Source organism: Mixophyes fleayi, chromosome 2 (genome assembly GCF_038048845.1).
Source record: "Mixophyes fleayi isolate aMixFle1 chromosome 2, aMixFle1.hap1, whole genome shotgun sequence".
Taxonomy (NCBI): Eukaryota; Metazoa; Chordata; class Amphibia; order Anura; family Limnodynastidae; genus Mixophyes; species Mixophyes fleayi.
The window spans coordinates 154,807,553-154,832,501 of record NC_134403.1 but is presented as its reverse complement, the minus strand read 5'-3'; the positions used below and the strand labels follow the sequence as shown (position 1 = coordinate 154,832,501).

The 24,949-nt window shown below is 36.4% G+C and overlaps 1 protein-coding gene across 9 annotated transcripts in view; it reads left to right on the top strand.

Moving 5' to 3' along the window:
- The window catches only part of DMD (dystrophin), a 1,967,742-nt gene that overhangs the window by 1,474,987 nt on the left and 467,806 nt on the right, over positions 1-24,949 (top strand). For all 9 annotated transcript variants that reach the window (XM_075200299.1, XM_075200300.1, XM_075200296.1 and 6 more), the window contains 2 exons: positions 18,668-18,840; positions 22,796-22,952. In XM_075200299.1, coding sequence (XP_075056400.1) covers positions 18,668-18,840; positions 22,796-22,952 — 330 coding nt within the window. The remainder of the gene's footprint in view (positions 1-18,667; positions 18,841-22,795; positions 22,953-24,949) is intronic.

The window sequence follows — 24,949 nt, the reverse complement described above, 5'->3', positions numbered from 1 at the left end:
CAGTTGCAGCAAAGTGATCCCGTATCACTTTGGCAGTCAATAACCCATTCACACATGTAATAAAAAAATGAAATAATATACATAATACTATCTTTTTTTTTTTAACTTCACCTGTTTTTCTGTTTCTATAACACTGCAACGTATAATGGACATCAGATTTTCCCTATCATCATAATTTATTTTTGCATGATCTATTTTACACTATTTTTCTAATGTATAATATATGTAGGGAAATTCACTATATAGGATTAGCCCTTATTGCTGGCATTGTGTAAGAACTGAAACAAGCGTGAAGTTCAGTCTGATCATTTTAATTACTATATCATTGTTTCTGAACTATAAATCAACCTATAATTCTCATTCTGTTCAGTTAGCTGGTTGGAAAATTGAATTTCATTTCCTTCATCCTTGAGAGTTTGCTCTCATTTTTATAAGATGACCGCACTGTTCTGGCCTTCTGACTGCTTCCTTCAAGAGAAAATGAGCACTAATTGGAAGCAGTGGGATGTATGTAGAGCTAATAGAAGTAGCACAGTTCCCAGTTATTCTGCAGGACCTACTGTAGCAGTAGTGAGACCTTGGCAGAATAGGTGTGTAATGTCACATTTCTAAGCTGATAAAAAAGTCAGTTTTACTCTACAGTTCTCTATTGAATTTAGGAGTTATGTCCATTGTTGACCTAGTTCTCTTGCTGAATGGTAGTCAGTGGTGACTGCTCCGGTCTTCTTAGAGAGTGTAATCAACTCTGATATACAGAGAGGAAAGACCCCCAACTAGTACACGATCCAAATTAATTCAACACTTTTATCTCAATGGTCTTTATAAGCAGGATCAGTAAGGGAGTGTTCACATAATTGCAAACTGAGGCAGGCCTGCACTGAGATGCATATATGTCTGTCAGTAGCCGTAGAAATTGCTATTGCCTGAGGGCTGATGTAAATACCATCCCCAACCTGTGGCAAAACACCTATATATTGCTGCTCATGCCTCTCCTACAATCAGCACTGGCCTACCTTTGTCAGCCGGGACATACCTCCCAACTTCTGTGAGATTAGACAAATGCGCCAACTGTGGGACACCGTGGCTATCCTGCCAAAATCAGGACAGTTGTAAGATATGGGTTAGTAGTGCAGCCTCACCCTGCAGCTGTGCATGCTGCGTATGGTATTTAATATCAGTGTTAAGGAATCCTGTCTAAGCATGCTGGTTGAAAAGATAAATCTATAGTGGAGTTAAGAATTGGAGTTTGAAAATCGAGTTGAAAGTGGTCAGTGGTCAGCAAGTCTGTTCTCTCACAGACCATTTTTTAGGTACACCGATCTAGTATTGGGTAGAGACCCTTATTACCACCAGACCTGCCTGAATTCTTTGTAGCATAGACTCAACAAGATGCTGGAAACATTCCCTAAAGATTGTGGTCCATGTAGACATGATGGCATCACGCAGTTCTTGCAGATTTGTCAGCTGCACATACATGCGATTGTCCGGTTCCTGCCACATGCAGGTTTGATCCATGGTTCACATTGTTTACACCAAATTTTTACCCTACCATCTGCAATTCGCAGCTTTAATTGAGATTCCTCAGATCAGACGTTGTTTTTCCATTCCACAATTGCCTAGTTTTGGTAAGCCTGTACTCACTATAGCCTCAGTTTCCTATTCTTAGCTGACAAGAATGGAACCTGGTGTGGTCTTCTGCTGCTGCAGCCCATCCTCTTCAAAGTTTGATGTACTTTGTGTTCAGAGATGCTCTTCTGCACACCACTGTAGTAATGCATGGTTGGTTTTTATTTTGAACACTATTCTCTGAAACTCTAGAGATTGTTGTGTGTGAAAATCAGCAGTTTCTGAGATACTTAAACCTCGCTGTGTAGCACCAGCAATCATTCACAGTCAAAGTCACTTAGATCCAATTTTTTCCCCATTCTGGTGATTTATCTGAAAAATAACGAACCTCTTGAATATGTCTGCATGCATATATGCATTAAGTTGCTGCCACATAATTGCCTGATAAGATATTTGCATTAACAAGCAGGTGTAAAGGTGTACCTAATAAAGTGGCCACTGGGTGTATATTTTGTCTATACACCGATTCTCCACAACATGAAAACCAATACAAAAAACCTGGTGCACAGAGATATGATAATTAAACAGAGTGTGGGGTATACCAGCATCTGCGGCCGTAGAGATCAGTGAGATCTCAAAATAGATAGAATCAAAACAATACAAAAAAACGGCTCTGGCAGCTAGTACACACAACACCCACTGAACAGTCCGTGAGGTAAAAATAAAACAATTTAGTCATAAAAACATGATAATACATAGAGCAATCACTGGCCAGTGTGCAAAAAATAAACTGCAGTAAATCGGAAGCAAACACAATCCATAGATCTTCAAAATAAGTAAATGGGATCCAAAGCAATGTTGAAACAAGATGTAATATAGACCAAATGTCACAGAAGAATGTATAAGACTGATGTGCTCTCCGAAAACTAAAACTACCATGATCCAGGGAGAGTGGATATAACGGTGTGGCCACACCAAATGTCACGGATATTAGAATCCCTTGATATAAATACTGATCTCCACTCCGATGTAGTTGTTTGTGTATTACTCCAATACAGGCAAAGGGTGAATAAGCATGTAATTACCGTCAGTCCACGGTCAAACTTAGCTAGAAAATGTCTGTCCCACTCACCACATACCGTGGATTGGCAATACAGACCTGGTCAGATGAATCAGTCCCATATAGCGGTCTGTTAGAACGTGGGAGACAGATAGATCTACGTACTCCGTTGAGCCCAACACTAGACACCAGATGTATGGTCGGCAGCTCCGGAGGAAATGCTGATACTCCTGTTTGTCAGGACCACAATGAATCTGCGAAAAGCGCTCGTGGACTGAAATAGATGGCAGATATCTTTAAATCCTGATGGCTTTATCTTGGGTGCAGAAATAGATGTATAAATGATGATATATTTGCATATAGTAAAGAGTCAAAAGGCACAGTAAGGTCTCTCCTGAACTGACGCGTTTCATCACCTGAAGGTGATTTCATCAGAAGTAATTACCTCTGGGCAGCTTTTATATTAGGTTTAGTGGCAATTTAAGATTGTAGTACGTATATGCCATATTTAGGCTCTATAATTAGAAAGTCTAAAGGTTGGTTCCTTTTGTAACAGTAGATATAAAGTATGTTTATTTTGGATAAATAGCGTAATCCAGCGAAGCCAAAAATTCTGTGTATGTATTAGATCAGGAACCAATCATCCAACCCCCTATCTTATTTACTAGTTTAGGGTATTAATATGCAGAAACTGTGCGATCAACATACTGTACGACAGGTGCACAATCATGTCATTCATCTAAAAGACAATCACCATCTGTACATGTGTCTTTCATGTGTATGTATATGCATATATGTTAAAAATATTATTAAATTAGAAAACAAAATGACGGTGAATCATATTTTTTCCTCAGAGTTATTTGGCAATATTCTATTTTAGATATAGATTTGCCGACTTGATTAAGAACAAGTTAAACCTTTAAAAAAATAAAAGAGATTCAGTACAGAAAAATTCAAAGCAAAACCACAAAGGGGAACAAATAAATTTAATGAGGAGACATCATTATTTAACAATATGACTCAGGCATAGTTTTGAAATTCCACTGATAACAACTTTGTTTTATGTACACATTTGTGCTTATCTCAGCAAATGTTCATTACTCCAACATTAAAGCAGGAGATAAATAGTCTTTAGATGTTACATCTTTATTAATACTTACTGTGATATAAAATAAAGGGTACATTGAGAAGCTTTCTGCAAATCTTTTACTCTCCAAAGACAATTACATTGTTATCTAAAGATCACAGCTAGGTTGGGACACAGCAGAATCTGTGAAATATACATTAATTTGGTGGTATATGCAGCCTTATTTAGATTTGGATTTGTGTTGCACTTTACTGCTATAGGCCACAATTTACTAATGTCAGGCATTTAATTTAAACTATGGCATAATCACATCTAAATGTTAAATATATGAGGTTGTCGCAGTTGTATTTTTTTTAGGATTTCATTAGTAGTGGAATAAAGAAAAAACAGTTACAGAATGTAATAAAAGCAAAACATGCACAAAAATACCTACTTGAGTGTTTTACTTATATGTGTTAGCATTATTTTGATGTGTTTAGTGTCATTGGACTACTATAAGTTTTTTTTGTTTCTATTCCTCCTACTTCAGTTAGATCACTGGTGGGCAACATATGATACTGAGGAGGCTCAGCCTCCATCCTCATCAACAGAAGGAATGTTCCCCTTCAAATACCTTTATTGATTAGTAAATGTACTCCTACAACTTTTACTAGATAACATGCTTTATGTTTCTGAGTGCTTTCCAGGTTTTTCTGTCTTTATATAATCTGGGCACAGTTGTTTGTCTAAGTTGCCCTTGGATACATTACAGATTAGCTCCCACCTGTCAATTGGATACATTTGTATTCCCAGAAAAATTCTGTTGACTTATCCTTGGACAACTCAAATAAAAACTCTGTTTAGCTAATCACACTGCCTCAAAAATCTGGGTTATTGAGTGTGTAATGGTCTCCGGCATATAGAGACCCAGGTCTTTTGCAGGGTTATTCCCGGGCCTGACCCAGGTAGATGCCAGTCTGAACTGTGAGACTCGGGTTTTTCAACCCAGGTCTCAACGAAAACGATTGAAAGTCAAAGAAAATCAACATCACAAGAGGAGCCAATCAAAGCTCCTCTTGTGATGTTGCCAGGGAGACCCAGGCAGACCCAGGTTCAGTGTGAACCCGGTCAACCCGGGAATTTGCCAGGGTGGGAGGCTCTGTCAGCCGGGAATATCCCGGGCTCATATAGACAAAACAAACAGAGAGATTGCAGACAAGCGCCAATCAAGAGATAAAATAAACAAACAAATACAAGAACAAAAAAACACTCAGTAGTGTATATGTAATGGTCAAAAAGTTCAAAGTCCTACATTCTATTAGGAAAGGAATGAATCTTCTGGAAGAATTCCAATAGCTTCATAATTCCTCAATTATAGTAGGTCAAACATAAAAAAGAAGAAAAAAACCAAAACATAGTGCAATCTGTAGATATATCAAGATGACAGAGGGAAATCCCTAGAATATCCGTGCACTCGTAGAGGAACAGGAACACCACGTGTTGTCAAGGGTTAAACTTAACCCCTAAGGGGTGCACACTCACCAAATGGCCATTTGGTGAGTGTGCACCAGCATAACCAGTCAGTGATGGAGGCTTCTCTGCAAATCTTTACCACTCAAAATACCCAGGGTCATTTGTGACGAGCACACCTTAAAATACTGCATACCAGCACGGTACGGTGGCTAAGTGGTTAGCATTTCTGCCTCACAGCACTGGGGTCATGAGTTCAATTCCCGACCATGGCCTTATCTGTGTGGAGTTTGTATGTTCTCCCCGTGTTTGTGTGGGTTTCCTCCGGGTGCTCCGGTTTCCTCCCACACTCCAAAAACATACTAGTAGGTTAATTGGCTGCTCTTAAAATTGACCCTAGTCTCTCTTTCCCTGTCTGTGTGTGTGTGTGTGTGTGTGTGTGTGTTAGGGAATTTAGAGTGTAAGCTCCAATGGGACAGGGACTGATGTGAATGAGTTCTCTGTACAGCGCTGCGGAATCAGTGGCGCTATATAAATAAATGGTGATGATGATGATGATGATACCAGTGTGCCCAACACTGAGATAGATACTGATTATTGAGCTAATGGCTCAAATAATATGCAGTTTATTTTAAAACCATAAGTGCAATTTTCTGGTTTCTGGCTTAAATTATCTAAAAATTTGTAACAAGAAAATGTGTGTTCCCCATGGCTTTACTTCTGCAATTTATAAGATGTCATAGTGCTCCAATGCAATTACAAGTGCAGTAGCACAGCTTAGTCCATTTATTTTAGTAAGAAGCTAGCGTGCCTGCAATATTATCTGATATTATTCTGGAGACAGAAATACTCTAGAGACACATTACTTTCTCCCACTCTTTTGACTTTATCAAACAGGCTTTCATATAACTCTCAGTATTATCACTGGTTTTACATTGGCAAGTACTCTGTAGTATTGTAAATGTCTCTACTTTTCCAGTTATGGATCTAAAGCAACAGCAAACATACCTCAGACGTAGTGAGCCAAGTTGCAGTTCTTCCCTTAGTTCTCACTTGTCAGTGTTCTCTTCCCTGCAGAGTACATATCTTTTATTCTCTTGTTATCGGGAAGATGGTGCTTGGATCTTAGAATTGTCTTGATTATTTTCATGAAATTTATCTCCCTAGTAGATAGTAGAAATTCAGTTTTTAATGAAATCATTTACATGAGAGATGCAATCAGCAAGGAGTTGAGTGGGGTCAGGACTCTGTGGTTACTTATTGGTGATTTATGACATGATGATGTATGGGATTTTCACACATATGCATTTAATATATGATTAAACATGTTCTTTAAGGGCCTTTTCTGCTTACTGGACAAAATTATTTTGTCAGGATATAATTTCAATATTTTTTAAAGTTTAAACAATTGACTTCAGGATTTCAGAGTGTCTGCTATCAAAGGCCACTTGACAAAGCCATTATGCTAGAAACCTGGAATCATAAAGGGGTAAAAAAAAGACAATTACCTGATATGTATGAAAGCAAAGAGTAATAAAGAAATTTGTGGGCTTTCAGCTACAATGTAGAAGGCCCTATACCATGCTTTATGAAATGTATTGTATGTTTAATTGTGACTTGTGGTCCAATTCGACTCATCTTAGTTATAAACTCAGTATTAATGTAGATGGAGCGGAGCCGCCATTGTATAGCGCCTACAAGTCTGAGATGCGTAAAACACACTCAGTTTCTCCCGCAGATTTGATATGTTTAGCATAGAAATAACAGTGACTCATTTTGTGCATAGTGAGGAATCCTAGCTCCATGACCTATCTGTTGTAATCCATTCCAGTCTTTCACTCTGATGAGAGGATAAAACCTATCTTTATCAAGCCATAAATCTTTAAAAAAAATCCATTATACAACATTACAAACTGAACGTACTTTTTAGATTTGATGGTAAGCCATTATTCCAGGCTGTAATCTGTGTATGTATGGAGAGGACATTAAGTCCATGGATCCACCAACTTAAGGTGCTCTTTGTGAGGCAAAACTGCCCTCTTTGTCTTACTGCTAAAATGTGTACTCATTAACATAGCTTCAGTGTTTTAATATGCACAGTATAATAAAACTATAAGCAGAAAATATGAATTTGGAGTTTAAATTCTGGTTGACATACCTTAAAACATGATTACTTAGTTTCTGCATATGTAAATATAATGTTAGACAAATTTTTAGCGGAAAGGTGTATCCAGGGATACGACCGTTAATTTAAAATAAAGGATAGTAGTTGATATAGGGTAAAAATAGGACTGCAATATTGAGTCTGGGGGGATTTTCAAAATTGAAACAGATGGGCGGTTGCCTTCTCTGGATTAATTTCAAATATAAGTGCAGGATCGCAGGAGATCCAAAATAGGTTGAACTTGATGGACTGGTGTCTTTTTTCAACCTCATCAACTATGTTACTATGTTACTATGTATCTGAGTAAATTGTCTGCCTTATAACAGCGCGTTTACCTGTTTTTCAGACAGGAGGGACATAAAGAGGTGAGGTTCAGGGGTATAGGTATAAAATATAGGCCCAAGTCAAGTCAGACGTGATCAGGAGCAAGCCAAGGTCAGCTGACAGAGGTCAAAGGACTCCTAGGCAGTCTCCAGCAGGGTAATATAATCGCTGCACCCCACTGATAAAATGCCTATAAAGGTCAGAGTTCTTTTTATCAGGACTGTCCTGGTTTACACAAATTGCAATCTTGTAGTTTACAATAATTATTTAAATGAGACTCATGATGAACCTTGAGAAATAGAAACCTATACCTGGCATTTTACATGAATGTTCCATGTTTTCTGCTTCAAAATTATGGGAGCCCATACAAGGCATGTTCATAATGAATCTATGGATTATCAGTGAGGAAAGGAAGCTACAATCAGAGTGTGAGACTGACCTGACATTAACCTTAACCCCCAACCTGACATGATTACTGGGCATGATGAAGACATAATTTTATTTCAATGAATCTGTATCATTGTCACTATTGCTGTTCAATATCCATATTTATAATATTTATTGAAAATGAACAGTGTCAATATAGTTTATTGAGCTTTTCACCGCACATATCCTGAGATAAACAGTATAGCTCTTAAATGTATCATTTGAGGTGCAATTTAAATGTAAAAATAAGACGTCTTTTCAGCTATATTTTTATTGCTACTTAACTATATAATATGTAAATGCACGTTTTGTTTTAGCTTTATATTTCTAAGGTCCAATTGCAAAATTTGAAGTGACATTGCAGATGCAACCAGAGCGACTCCTTTACTAGAAACCATCATCCATCATATCGCTTTTTATCTGGAGATTCCTTGCACTTAGCCATTGTGATTTCTCTATGTATTATAAAGTTAAATAGCGAAAGCCAAAGTAGTTGTCCACAGGCCAGAGTGCTGCTAGTTCTTGTGCCCACTATTCCTTTCTTAGCCATTATCTCACCCAGCGACATAAATAGGGAAAGTAAAATTTCCATTCTAGAAACTTTGGATATTGTTAAAAGGATGTTTAAATCTGAAATGTAAGAAATGTGGTTTTCAGATAAGAATGTCAGTTTTACACTTGAGAACTTGGAAATGACTATTACCTCTTCATGCATCAATTGTAAACGATTGTCGATTGAAGCCTAAGTGCATGATAATTTCTGGGCTAAATGGAAGTTTTATACAACTTTTATATAAACCACCTAAAGAAATATTAATGTCATTGCTGGCTACAAGTACTTTGAGATTTTGATTTTCCTTACTGCAGGACTCCTGTACTACCATAATCTTCCAATAGCACCATTAAACTTGTCTGCTCCGTCGTCGAAAGTACATTTTATGATAAGCCAGTCTTTATTTACCATTTTCTCAGTACTTAAATGAAATGAGACATTGAAATAAAGTATAATGATAATAATAAATGTAAAAATGAATCAATTCAATTCCAGTGAACCACCGCTGATAAGAGATATGTATGAAACGATTTTTAGTATTTCACTTACGAGGCACAAATGCATTTTTGCTGATTTATAAACTCAGAAATGTCGTGAACCAGGGAAAATGGTTTCCCCGGAATTCATTTCCTTTCGGGTTTAGCCCCTGAGTAGACTGAGTAGAGTACAAAAAAAAAAATTGTATTAAGTAATAACTGGGAGAACGCCACTGCTTCACATATATTTGGGGGATATTTTGGTATAATATAAATAATTATTATAGGGATTGTAAGTTGATCATGATGGTCCTGATTTAGTTCATTTGTGCAACAGAAAAATTTGATTCACGTAAAATTTGTCGCTTTGTGCATGTGCACAACTAATACTTTTTTTTTATCTTTTTGCACTTAAGTGCACCTTAGGCATCTGGTTGCTATGGGTTACAGCTCCTTTCTATCTGTGCATCAGTTTTCTTTTAAGAAGGTATTCGCTGCTGTTTATTTACAGTAGGCTTTAAGCTCAACCCGTCTCACTAATGGATCCATGCAAATATAAGGCACAGCTTCTAGATACAACTGTTAAATGCAGGAACATTCTCACTTTATATGCTTCAATACTTTAAAATGTACTTTATCCTGTTTATCAAGTAGGCAAAGTGCTTCATTTACTACATTTATATAAAAAAGTGCTAACATACACGGGGAAAAGAGGAACGGAAATATACAATATATTTATTTATCGGTTTAGAAATAATAATAAATGCATTTAACACTATAAACTTTATTGTAGTTTAGCATTTATGAAAAATAGCAAAGGTATGGTCCTGGCTTTGGATGGCTACTGAAAAGCATACATTTTCTTCCTTTCTTGATACATTTTATGAATTGCAATTCATTGCTGAGCTGGATTGTAGTCAACTCGTTAAGACAATTATTGGCTGCATAGCAGTTGTTTGATTAATTAGTCTAAACGTAGGCACAAGTGGTAAAATGATATTACATGTTCATTAACATTAATCATCTATTTACTTTGATGACTTTTTCGGTGTTGGGTTGTGACAAAAATTAGTCTTCTTAATTGAACAGTTTTAGACTGTTTTCGTACAACAAAAATGTGCAAGTTGTGTCAATGCCGTTATGCTGTGTAAAGAAAACAAATCACTTTGGATTTATCCTAAACAGCTTAGAAATACACAATCCAGACGTTTATTTTACCACTGTAGCAGTTATTTTACGTTTACATGGTCTATCAAATTGAATTAAATAGGAGGCAGAGTTGGTAGTGTTACGGTTAAGTATTGGGGGTTTTGAAATCTTTTTCTGTTTCTTCTAATTCTGTCATATTTGTGCAATAAAATAAATCAATTACATGAAGATTTTGGTTCCTAAAAGAATAAAATATTTTTATGCACATATATTTTGCACCTTAATTTCATCACTCCTCTGGTCTCCCATTTGTGCATGTCACAGCAGCCATTGATCAGTCAAGGATGGGCTATATCTTTTTGCTGTTAATATTTAGGGTTTCAGTGGAGTGTTGCATTTGCTATACTCTTGAGATGCTAAGTGAAATCCATTGACATTTTCATTGTGGTTTTTCAGTAATGCCAAGAAGAAAACAATGCTTCACCTGAAAATGCGGAAAAGAATAACAAAAGATAAAGGCGGTGTTATGGTTTTCAGTAGCTTCTTGTTGAGTTCAGTGCTTTTAACAAGCGTCAAATTCCAAACTGAGCTCTCCCTCAGCCAACTTTGCTGAATTTGAGAGTGGAACTATTTGTACTGCCTGCAGAGTCTGTAGAAGCATACACCAAAACACATTGCTGTGTCCAATCTGTATGACATTCATTTCATTCTCCTACTGCATTTTTATTTTATGTTCATATAACATCTGAAAATAAAGTATTGAGTGATATTTACATACAAAAAAATAAATAATTATTGCCAAGTTTTTATTATCTAATGAGGTAATACTTATGTCTAGGCATGATTAAAGTGCACTGGTGCTCTATACTCCAAAGACTGTATTTAGTGTACAATGTAACTTGTATTACAAGTACTACTACAATGCAGGGCATTCATATATTGAATACTGAATAATATGGAAGTACTTGACATTTATAGTCTTGTGTTTGATATATACTTGGTCTATTGTTTAGGGAACTGAAGACACATTATTTTATCTTGGCTCCCCTAACTTATATACACATTACTTATGATTACACAATTTATAAGAGACGCATATAACTTTTTTCTTCTATGCTTTTGAATATAGAATACAATGTCCTGTTATTACATACACATTACGTGTAAGTACAAATATACTTTGTTGTTTATACAACAGATTTGTTTTGTTCATTAATGCAGCCTGGTTCAAGCTACCTAGGCTATAAATAAGTGCATCACTTAAATAATGATGTTAAGTACTAATTGTTTGCAGGATAGTGAATGGTGGCAGGCCTTTTACACTAACAGAGAAGCACGAGTATGGGCAAGTCTATCTGAATGTTTTTCTTTTGGGTTTCAAATGAATAGCGCCATGAAAAAATTATTCAGGAGTAATCTGCTTATATCACTGCTGTCCATGCGGACATCATAGGATCAATGGATCTCTGTGCTGGAGTAATACCCTAGTAGTTTATTCACATTGCGCTCCATTTGGCATGCAATGAGAGAGACGTTTGACGTCGACGTGCCCTAAAGCTAGCTAAACTCTGTAATACTGTAATAACACCAGTAATATTGTAAACAGAAAAAGTATTATGCATATTACTGTTACGGCCAATAATAATTTAATTAACAATGGTAAGAATATTATTGGGCGTGTTGGAAAATGACTAACTGTATATATATATATCTATAAAATAAATGTCTAGTGGCGTGTGTTAGTCTGTCTGTGTGTGTGTGTGTGTGTGGAAAAAATAAAACCAAGCTGCAGCGCCACCTGCTGGGCGGAGTTATACACTGACCTACTAAATTCTTAGTGTGTGTGGAAAAAAAAATTCAGAAAGGGCTGAAATTTGGTATACTAAGATGTTTTTAATTTGTTAATTTAATTAGTTAATTGTTAAAAGTGTTTATAAAGATTTTAAAAAAATATATATATATATTTCTTGAAGGAGAAGTGACAGTTGGGAGTGGTTGGTGGTTGCCGGGGGTGACAGTGGGGAGTGGTTGGTGGTTGAGGCCTGGGCTATGGCCCAAATGCATGACAAGAACCTTTTTAACACCATAAGTAGCTTGATTTGACTAGAGTGCATGAGTATCGTGCACGGGTTAACTTGTATATTATATATATATATATATATATATATATATATATACATACATGTATATGTATATATATATATATATATATATATATATATATATATATATATATATTATAAGCTTGTATTACACAATCTATTAAATGCATTAGTAGTTTGCCCTATCCCCAAGGATCCTTGGACCTACCGTCTTTATTATCTGCTCTCCTCTACAAAGCACCTAAACACATATGGGGCCTGATTTCTCAAAACATAAATAATGATTTTGTGTGTACATGCTCACAATTGACTCATATGTCGCAGAACGCAGCAACGTCCAATTTATCTTCGACCTCAAAAGCCACTTACTACAGCCTATGATTTCAGGGAGGGACCAGGGTGGGGAAGTCCTAGTCAGTGTACACTAAGGGCATGCCGATCTCGAGTGCACCCACTAGCGTCTGATCTAAGCTTTGGGCATCTCAAAAGTATTTATTTGTTAGAGGGAACTCTTGCTCCATTAACAGGTCTAGTGCCGATCACTAGAGATGACGGCTGAGTAGGCAGGGTATTACATGTATTTGCAATCAGGAGCAACTATATACATTTATTTTATGTACAGTAGACATTGATAACATACTAATTGTATATCATGGGGAGAATTTTTTTTTTTTTTACTTTTTAATGTTTTTAAGAGTAAAATTGTTTACAGAACTATTACATACACCTACTGTGTATTACAGTTGCAAAAAAATTGTGGATATTTTGTGTACTATGTACAATATATATCTAGATTACCTATTATTCAACCAAATAAAAAAGTTATAAAAAAAAAACCTGAATATATTAACTTACCAATATCATACTAGATACTGAAGGTAAGAAAAACAAAATTAGTTCGCTCTATACTAATCTGATGTACAGTACATGACAACTCTTAAGATTCTAATAAGAATGACCAGACACTGTGAGCTCATATTATAACATTTACCTAATGGACTAGTAAAGTATAAATGTACAACACCAACCCCCAACTCCACTTGTATTACTTCTTACTGCTGATAGAATTACTTCCTTATTAGACTGTTGTTTATAATGAGGGGTGGTTAGAGGTGCCAGTGGGAGGGGGGAGGACTAAGGCTCCCTCGTGCTTCCTATATGTGTGTATATATATAAACTAAAAAGACATTTCATAAAAACAGACAATATTTTTTAAATTATTATCCTGAAAACAATACCCAAATTAAGAAAAATATTTCGGCTAGGCTCCCTTTAAAGAAGACAGCGCATGATTCAGCAAAAAAGTAACTTTGCTTAAAGGAGGACTTTTTTTATATGTATAACAAAAAGAATACTTATCAATTCTACAGAGATATTGGATGATGTTTTGACATATTTAGGAGTGTCAGTGTACTTGCATACAGGAACATAAGCTCTCAAGGACACTTTCCTACTGCCTCGCTTATGCTCATGGGACATAGAATTGGCAAGAGTGCTCCTTACAACTCCTTAAGTGAAAATTAATGCTATCATTTTAAGGACTCCTTGCAAATTAATATATCTATATGTATCAAAGCATGTCCAAGCAAAATGGCTGTGTTCACCATATATTTAGATTGAATATATTATCCAAGAACAAGTCAGTGTAGAACAATTTTCACCTGTTTTTGAAGCATAACTTTCATATTTTATTCTTGATGTGTTTCCCCCTAGGGATAAATGTAATTTTTTCCCATCATAAAAAGAATTCCACACTTTAAATGCAAAATGGCTGGTGCCATTCACACATTATATGCAGACATGCGTTACCATGGTAACAAGTAAAGCTAATGAAATATAAAGCATATGAAAATCCAGAAAAATGAACTAAAGGAAGGAAATTTATAGCTTATCCTGTCACATGGGATTGGAAAATGACATCATTTTATTTTCCAATGCATATAAAGGTTTTGTATTGGCAGAACCAATATATTGTGTATGTATTATTGAATCTTGCATTTACTTTTGATGTTGTAGTTAATTACATTATTCTGAAACTAATATATGTTGAATTTACATTATTTACATCATATCTTGCTGAGTGAAATACAAGAGTTTTACCTGTATTGTTATATAGTTTCAGAAGCTAATTTTAGTAGTGACAAGCATGAATTGTACAATTGTCCACGATAATATGGCTACTTTGTCTCTACTGTGTGTCTTTTTGCACAATGTACAGGCAAGGTAGTATAGTATATGGTAGTATGCAATATCACCACTACTCCTAGTGCTTTGATTGTAAAACTATCAAATTCCATTCCTTACATTTTCCATACCACCACTTCTAAAATTTTTACTTCGACCACTTCGAAATTTACACCATTGGTAGTAGCATAATATAAACAGTCACCTGAATGTGTTTTTGTTTTTTTTCCTGTTTTCACATTTATAAGTGGACAATTTGAAGACCCACATGTTTCATTGAAGGGTGAATTATCCTTTTACTACAGACCCTTTTACCATGTTAAGTTCTGCACGAATCAGTCATATATAATATAGGACTTCTTACAGACCTATTCAACTTTGATGGCCTCCATTGCCTGTATGTTCCAGCCATGCCGTTTTCCTTCAACAAATACCTGCAGCTCGTATACAACTGCCTCTCTCCTCAAGTTGCATGTCAAGGATATACCTTCCCTGGTCACAACTGCATGGGATATATTTAAAAGGGCCTTGACCTGGTGGCAGCTGTAACCCTGCTTACTATTCTTTGATTACTTCCAATACCAGGGAACATTTTACATGGGACATGGATCCTATGACAAAGGCAGTTAAATGGATGAGCCTCATAAAAAACAGGGGCAGTTTATGTTATGCATTAGTAAAGCCCTGACTCATAAATAAATAATTGCAAAAAGATAAATATATAAAGTATTCTTTATATGTGTTTATTGATGGCTGCTGTGCACAGAATTTGTCAGATTCCCTGCCCAGTTGAGCACACAACCTAGTTTTTTGTGCCATGGACACAAGGAGACAAAGTGACTTTTGCAACTAACCCATGGAATATATGACATTGCAATTTGCATGCCTTCAAAACTAGTTGTCTTGGTTTAAGATGACAAGGGTAGGTGTTTTATAAGTATGTATATTTGGAATAGAGATTTGAAGTCACATTTAGTAGACAGGAATAAGTGCTACTGTAATTATCATATAGGCCTATCCTGATCCTCTATTCTCAATCCTACCTCCATTTTTCTTTAAAGGATAATTAGGCTAACTCAAAAGTCAGGTGGAATATATTACTTCATATATAGTCCCAAAGGGTTACTAACCTGGGGTCTGGTGCTCAGGCTCGCACCCACCTCTGCTCCTCTAGTTCCTGCACACTCCTGTTGGTAGCATCATCATCATCATCGTCATCATTTATTTATATAGCGCCAACATATTCCGTAGCGCTTTACAATTGGGGACAAACATAATAAACTAATAAACAAACTGGGTAAAATAGACAAAGAGGTGAGAAGGCCCTGCTCGCAAGCTTACAATCTATGGGACAATTGGAGATTGACACATGAGGTTAGGTCTACATTTTGCATTTTGGCCCAGCCAGACTGCAAAGGTAAAAGTAACTCAGCTAAATGAACCCGTCACACAACAATGTTGGTCAGGGGGCAGCTGTCCCGCGTGAAACTGTGTAACAGGCTAAAGGTAGCAAGGTTAAGAGGGTGGCCGAGGAATATTATAAGCTTGTCTGAAGAGGTAGGTTTTCAGAGAACGCTTGAAAGTTTGTAGACCAGAGGAGAGTCTTACTGTGCGAGGGAGAGAATTCCATAGAGTGGGTGCAGCCCGAAAAAAGTCCTGTAACCGGGAATGGGAGGATGTAATGAGGGTGGATGAGAGACGCAGATCTTGTGTAGAATGGAGTTGCTGAGTTGGGAGATATTTTGAGACAAGAGAGGAGATGTATGTTGGTGCAGCATGTAGTCTCTCAATGTCTGCTGCATTCCCTTCACTCCTGCCAATCCAGTCTTGTCTCAGACAGGTAGCATGTTATCCACTGATAACATGCTGCCAGTGGGAGCATGCAGGAGAGAGTGTATCAGAGGCGGGCACATCCAAAACTTTGGGGACCTGCCAGATAACCTAAACACCAGATCTCAGGTAAGTAACCCTTAGGGACTGAGTTTTATTTAGGATATTCCACTCAAATCTAAATTATTAATATTGGGTGTAATTATCTTTTAAAGTAGAATCTTATATATGTTTGATTTTGTTATATCTTACAAACTTAATCAATGTAATTACTTATTGTGGCTTAATTATTATATGTTAAAGTTGCTGTAAAGTTTTGCCGTGTTTATTTTTGTTTGGCAAATAAAATCCATGAAACAAATAAAAAAAGCAAAGCTACAACAGAAGCATATAAAACATAAAAAGCCATTGAAATACAAAGATCCCATTCAGCGTGTAGGCAGAGAGGAATGCCAGCCGGCCTGTGAAAGAATTTTACTTTGGCAGCGATTGGTGTACTGAAATGAGAGAGAAAAGTAAAACTGTGTCTCTTCTTTATCTTGCTATGTTATATACTGTATGTTAACCCCTTAATTGTAGATTAAATTTGGAATTTGAAGACTTGTAGCCTATACTCTCACTGAAAGCCCACTGTCAAAACAGTTAAGAACTCAATTTGCCCTTACATGTTTTTTTGCTATATGATTGCCACCATCCTACACACTGGGACATGTCCAGTATTTTGCCACAAAACAAAGTAGCTATTTGTTTCTACTATCAAGTCCTGCTTTGGAGAATGTTTGTGCGAGCTTAATGGAATTAGGGTTGGGACTTCAACTGTATACAGTCAGTAGGGAGCTGTCTTGCAAGTGCCACAGATTTCAACTGATGTTACGGTCTTCAAAGCATGTTGCACAGGAAGAAATATAATGTTAAGGTCAGACATTTGGAAATTTAAGACAATTTGTCTTCACTAACAGTCTTCTGAGACATTTGTGTAAATTATGATGCTTTTGCTATAACTATTTTGGCTGTGCCTTGCTTTTAATACATTTTGTCATACTGTACTTGTTTGATATAAAGATTACAGTATATTTATACACAAAGTTACTGTGAAAGGTACAAGGAAACAGTGCTGTCAACGATAATCAATATTACTATTATTATTAGTATTACATCTGCACTTATTGGTATTTTATGCACTAATTTGGGATTATGCAACTCCATAGTGCTATTTGCACACATATATTGTAACTCATAGCAACCAATTACATGTTTGATTTTATTTAGTTAACTACACTTGAAAAACATTACAACATGTTATCAAATAAATAAACCTCACATTGTTTAAAACATATTATATTAGAACTGTGATGCCATACTACTGAATAAAGAATTTGACAAGTCATGTTGTGAAAGTAATAAAATACTGAATAGTACAAAGTTTGTTAATTTGTAGTGTTTAATGTTTTACTTTTCATCTTACATGCAATTAAATTGATATTTGAATGAAATAAAATGTCTGTTTCATTAATTTAAGATGTATAATCTTTTAATAAATCATATTTGTTAATTGAAATAAATTAAGTCCAAATAAATAATTGCAAGCTACAAACGAAAACATACATTCAATTCTTTATAATCAGTAATTTGGAAGCTAAGCAAGCAGTGCAAAGCAAACATTAGACCAATTGTCTACTGTGTAATGAGTACACACACTTCTGTTAACATTGATCCTACAGATAATGCCCATGAATTATTCTTTTCTATTGGTTTTTGTTAGCTCCTCTTTCATTTTTAAAGACCACTAAACTTGAAATACAGTTTGGCGAATATAAAAATGTGTTTCAAGAGCTTATCAGAACTGAATATATTTGAGATAAAGGTGTAAATGTGTGTGTGTGTGTGTGTGTGTGTGTGTGTGTGTGTGTGTGGGGTGAATTGCTTCACACATCAGACTTCCTGACAGTAAGTCCATTGAAGGACACTTCAGGCAATCTGTTTGGCCACCATTAGAAAATGACTGGTAACAGAAATCAATAGCTTGTGCTAAGGTTGATAGTGAGTGCAAACAGGATGTCAAACATCTCACCTTCTTTCATGGTATAGAAACTTTTACTTTAAGTATATATTTGTCATTGTTGTAATTCGTTTTTGTTGTTTTTCTTTTCAAATAATACAACTTGTGTTTTAGGTTTAGTACGACTTTAAATTGAATTTAAATCAAGTGGTAGGTATTATTTTGACATTAAATTACATTTTGTTTTAGGGGATTTTAACATTTTAGTTATTTTTTTTCCTTTTTGGGGGCATCAAAGGAGTTACAAGCTGACATTGATGACCACACAGAAGTATTTCATTCTTTGGATGAAAATGGACAGAAAATGCTTAAATCATTGGAAGGATCTGAAGATGGAGTTCTTCTGCACAGACGACTTGATAACATGAATGTCAGATGGAATGAACTCAGGAAAAGGTCCCTTAACATCAGGTAATGAGCAGAAATATTATGAAAGATTCTTGTTATGCCTTTCATTGAGTAGGCAATGGATGGTGTGAGTTGAAACTGTCATACCTTGTGTTTGATTGTCATATTGTCAGATTAAATCTATTGGGCAGTTGATAGAGGTGCTTTCTACACCATACCATGCTGCATTCCTCAATGAAGTTTTCTCTTTCCAGGGAGGTTGGCTATAGTACCATGGGCCTTAAATTTTCTAATAACATTACATACAGTGGAAATTGGAATATCAAGGTTTCTGGAGATTCATACATAGCCTTGAAATTGTCCATACTAGACCTCCTCAGACAATTCTCTGACTTTCTTTTATTTATCCATGCTTATTGCAGGCACATAGTGTGTGGCTGCAGAGAGCACACCCCACAGATTGCAAGGGGCATCCCAGAACTTCCTGCCCTCCGTCCCCGGGTTCCCTGGCTGTCACTGGCTGTCGCTCTCTAACCACACAGGTCCTGATCAGCTCATATCAGTCTTATGTTGCTAAGCAACTGTTTCTGGTGTGTCTGCTCATTCAGGCCACACATTCAGTCACCAGGAGGTTTGAATAACAACACGAAAAGGACTGTTGCATATAAATATCTAAAGTAATGATTGAGTTAAAATTTAGTCAAAAAACAGAGTTCATTGCACCATAGGCCAGTGGCCAGTCTCAGTAATCAATCAACTAATACACTACTTAATTTCACCTATATCCTTTAATAAATATTAGAGTAGTGTGAAGTGGGGCACAATGTACTGCAAGATGAAATAGCATTGCATTGTATCCTATACTATAAAAAGTAGACTCCATACTGACATTCTCATAAATCCACCTCAGAATCATATAACTCCTTCATGTCCATAGTATAAAGCCAAATTTTACTCTAATACTGTTGCCAGGCAACTAAAATCCAAAGGCAACATATTATATGTTTCAACATAATTATTTAAGTCAAATATCATTTTTAATTAATCAAAACAGAGCCATTTAGGAGAGTAAACATTAATCTACAATGTTCAATTGAGCAAGAATCATAGGGGAAATATGTGTCTTCACCAGAAAAACCATTTAATTATATAAAGTTTAGTAACCATAAGAGGTATGTATTTAATTTCACAGAAAAATAATATATTCAAGAATGTTGCTTTTTAAAAGTATAAAGCTTGGTACTGTGTCAGGCGTATCCTTGTTTTATTCAGAAGAAAAAATTATTTACAAGTATATGCTCTAACATTTACTTTTAACTGCCTCATTGACAGCGTGGACGTCAAAACCACAGTGCAGATTTAAGAAATCACTGTGGTGCCATTTTAATAATTATGGTGCTATATTAAAGCAGCCATCCCACAAAGAAGGTTTTTTCCTTTAAATAGCAAGTTAAGTAAGCAAGTTAAACAAAACTTTAAGGGGGGAATTCAATTCCCACCGAAGTACCGCCACGTAAAAGCTATTGTTATTACGGTTATATTAACTCGGCTTTCTGCTCGCAGCTCAGGGAGCTGCAAGCAAAAAGCCGGCGTTGAAACTACCGTAATAACGGTATTTAAGTGTACTATTACCAAAATAACGGTAATAGTGCGCAGGCCGTGTTACTTTTCACAGTAACGCGGCCAATTGAATTCCTCTGTAAGCGTGAATCTGAAAGCCATTTTTTTTTAGCTGGTCTTCTACAAATCATTATCTATATTTCAAAATCTCTCTGGCAGTTGCAAAAAATATGACCGCCAATCACATACAGGCTCACAGATCTCATCTTTGTCATGTGAAGGCAGAGGAGGAGGAGGAGGAAGTGGAGTATTTTACAGCACACAGAGCTGACAGATCTCAGAGCGTCATTCCAAATCCTCTCTGCTACATCATGTGACCGTGGATACCATGAATCTGTGCATAATTATAAATTATTTATAGTAGTCTGAAGAAACAAACCAAGAAAATAGCAAGATTATTTTTATAGCCTGCCAATGTAATTTATGTTAAAAGCACATTTAATTGTTTCATGGAATTGCTGCTTTAACCTCATTAATATAGCAGGCTAATATTGCATGACTCTTCAGAAGTGCATTAAATGTGAAGAAAAACAACTATAAGCAAAACATGACAGATATATGAAAAAAAAAACATGATGATACATGGCAAGCTTACAATCTCAACTAAAGAATTTTACATAAGGTTAGTTTATGTATATGGTACAGTTTCAGCGCATAACAAGGGCCATGGACAGACTGGTGAGTTTTGGAAGGAGCTGTTTGATGGGGTGGGGTACCATTTTCCGATGTCGGTAATTCCGACATCGGTTACATCTACAAGAAAAACCCGATCTAAACAATGACTACAAAACTAAAATATTGACTTACAATGAAAATGACAGTGCACATCCTCGGCATGCTTACGCTGCATACCGATTTCTCTGAAAGCCGGCACTTTGAAATTACGTCACTCTCCATAGCCAGACACATATTTCGGTATTTAAAGTGGAAATTTCTAACCCCAACGTCTAACTGAAATGTTAAAGTCGTGGGGTTAGGCATTGCCGCTTTAAATACCGAGATATGTTACTGGCTATGGAGAGTGAAATCGGTATGCAGAGTAAGCATGCCGAGGATGTGCACTGTAATTTTCATTGTAAGTCAATATTTTAGTTTTGTAGGCATTTTTTAATTCTGGGTATTTTTGTAGATGTAAGTGATGTTGTTATGGTGGTAGTCATTAATATGACTACCACCGGTTTGATGTGTACAATGTGTAAATAGAGGATAGTGTATCTAGTTATATCATATGTGTTTAGAAGGAGTTATTTAAAGTTTGAAAGCTGTGGAAAGGTTTAATGAAGCATAAAGGGAGTTCAGCAGAGTGGATGCTGCATTGAGAATCCTTCCAAATGCTACTAAGAGGCAGTAATGAGGTAGGAAAACAGAGGTATTCAGATATTTTGTTTAAACCCTATCCAAGCCTTACATTGCAATAGCCAGAATTTGTTTTGCTGTATTGATGGAACCAGGTGGTAGAAATGCAAATGTAGGTGCGATTACAGGTGCCAAGAATCCCCCATCTAAACCAGTCTTAATGATTAAATTATGATGATAAACTGTTAAATTGATATTTCTAGCAAAGCATAAGCAACACATTGCATTTAAGGGGTTTTCCACTTTTTTACTAAATCCCCTCCCTTCTCAATAATAATACTTTCACTATATTTATCAGAGTTTTGACACACTCGGCACCTCTACTTGATAGCCTTAGAGATGCTGTGTCAGGTTTCCCATACTATAGGGAAAGTTGAGCAGTGTCAAAGGGATGGCCTGTTATGTTGGCTTTCACAGACCTGGTGAAAATGATTGCCAATGGCAGCAGCTAAAGCTATCCCCGGCAGAGAGGGTTTGATAGATAGGGCTTTCCTCTAATTAATAAATAGGCTTCAGGAAGAGATGAAGAGCATATGCTTCATGTAAATGGTCTAAACAAGCATCACTCACAGGACTTTCATATGTGTGAAGAATTCCAAAAGTTTAATGTGTTAAATCGACCATTCTCAATGTTTATACTATTGTTTTTGATGGTTTCAATTCCGTTTTTGTCAATAGGCATGTAATTGTGTGTTACTTAATGCAATTATAACATTAAACATATTATTCTTTTTGTTTATTACCTCCATAAAATAATTTTTAATAGCTAGTTTATTAGTTAGCAATGTGTTCATGTTTTGTTGTTTATATTTTATTCTCACTAATTGAACTATGTGGGCTAATTGCTGCAAAATATTGTTCATCATGATAAGACTGCTTGGGAGCAGCCTCTTTTTCTCAGCAATAAATTCTCATCAAAGAGCAGCTCATATATTAATTATTATTCATCGTCTAAAAGAGATTGGTATCAGTATGAAATGAGCTGTACATCTGCCGTGATCTTTCTCCCCCTGACAATAATGTGATGCATAATGTCTTGTAGGTCTCATTTAGAAGCCAGCACAGAGCACTGGAAGCGATTACATATCTCTCTGCAGGAGCTTCTTGCATGGCTGCAGTTAAAGAACGAGGAGCTAAAGCAGCAGGAGCCCATTGGTGGGGATGTTCCCAAAGTGCAAAGCCAGATTGACACACATCGGGTAGGAGATTTTGACACTCTGCTATAGTGTACACTCAGCATTTCTCTATTATAGGCATCGATAGATGCAAAGAACTTTAAATTAATTTGTGAAAAGTGCATTGTATTCATGAAATCAACCGAAGGTATAATACACACACACATATATATATATATATATATATATATATATATATATATATACACTAACCCAATTTTTATATGTCTCCCATATGGTCTATGTGATTTAATTATAAAGAAATGGCTTTATTTACTTTATTTGACAGTACTATGATGCTATTAATAATTAAAGAGCCCACTTGAAGTATTACCATGGATCTTAATATCTTTTCACATAAGATCTTTTCCTGTTGTACGGGTGTGTTAACATTTTTTGCCCTACTCTCCTTGTGCCATTGTTACTAAAGATAGAAGTAGTTCACTTTTTTATCAGACAATTGTTCAGAGTGTGAGAGAGAAAGCAGGAGGAAAAGGTAGAAAACAAGCACTGTGGGCCATCCATTGGCAGCTTGCTGTCACAAAACCAAGTCACTGTCTTCCACAGTAATGTGCAAAGGAAAATAAAAATTGTGGATAGAGTCCCTTTAATATCACTAAAATAAAACAATGTTAAAAAAAAATATTCTTCACTATCGGAGATTACTTTGTATGTGGAGGGCACATTAATATAGAGGGCAAAATAACATATCCGATAATTTGTCAGGAAGTCTATATAATATTCTTCCCTCATACGGTAAGCTTTGGGTAGTCTAAACATTGGTAGAGGCTCAGATTCTACCCCTCATAAATTACAAGAATGTGTACCTGCCATGCATAATATATGACAAACATTGGGTCATTTATGAGCCTCAAAAAATATTTCCTTGACATGCATTTAATTATTTGCAAATGTGCCTATTTAGCACTTATCCCATATATAGGTGTACATCCCTTTTATGCTTTCGGGAAGAGCCTCTGTAAAATCCCTATGCTAAACTTTATGTAGCGTGCTTGAAAAGTATATGGTGGAAATAGTAAACACGTCACTTCAAAATTTTAGCTACTTACATGGACCTTCAATAATTTAAACTTTTCAGGTGCACCTATAAATTGTGCTTTCCCATATGAAGTGTATCTGGAAGGTGCAAAAAGCATTCTATTCAAGGTACTGATCTCAGCCACCTCTTAATATTGATGTGGGGCGATAAAAGGCCAGGGCAGGGCCATCTTAGCAGCATTATAGGCCCTCGGGCAAAGCAGTGCACTGTGACCCGTACCTACACAACCACTCACAGAAATAAAAATGTAAATTATCAATAAAATTAGGCTTATATTTATTGTTACTTGCAACAAAAGTGTTTAAACTTTAAAAAAAACATGCTGTACAACAGAGATTAATCCAGAGATATCTCCCCTTCTTCTCTCTCCCCTGTTTCACACTGTGCCCTCCATTGTGCTGCTTTTGCTCCCCTTCTTTTGTCTCCCCTGTTTCACACTCCCCCTTCACTTACCTTTCTATTGCTTTCTTCTGAATTCTTCTCTTCTGTCGTTCTCTTCTTCTATCGTCTTGGCTCCTTTCTCCGCTTTTCAAAGAAAATGTTGGGCGTGAGGACGTTACACCCGACATTTGGTGCGAGCGCAGCAGGGAGGGAGCTGGATCACCACCGCAAAGAAATAAAAAAATGTTTTTCTTTCTTCCGGGCCCTGCCTATGGGGCTCCCTATGCCTATGGGGCTACCGGGCAATTGTCCAATGTTCCCATGCGGAAAGATGGCCCTGGGCCAGGGGCACCCATGTAAATGCATTCTCTCGACCTCTTAAAGTATAATATTTCGAAAAAATCTTGGTGTGCATGTAGGGACAACTAAAGGCGCACAAGTGGGTCTAGCCTGACTAAGCAAGGAACCTCCTGATCCACCCACTTTCAATCAGCTCCTCCAAGCAAGAGATGTAAACTTTTGCATGAAATGCACACTCCGCCATGTAGATGTGGTAACCCACCTGTTTCCTGTAAGCTAT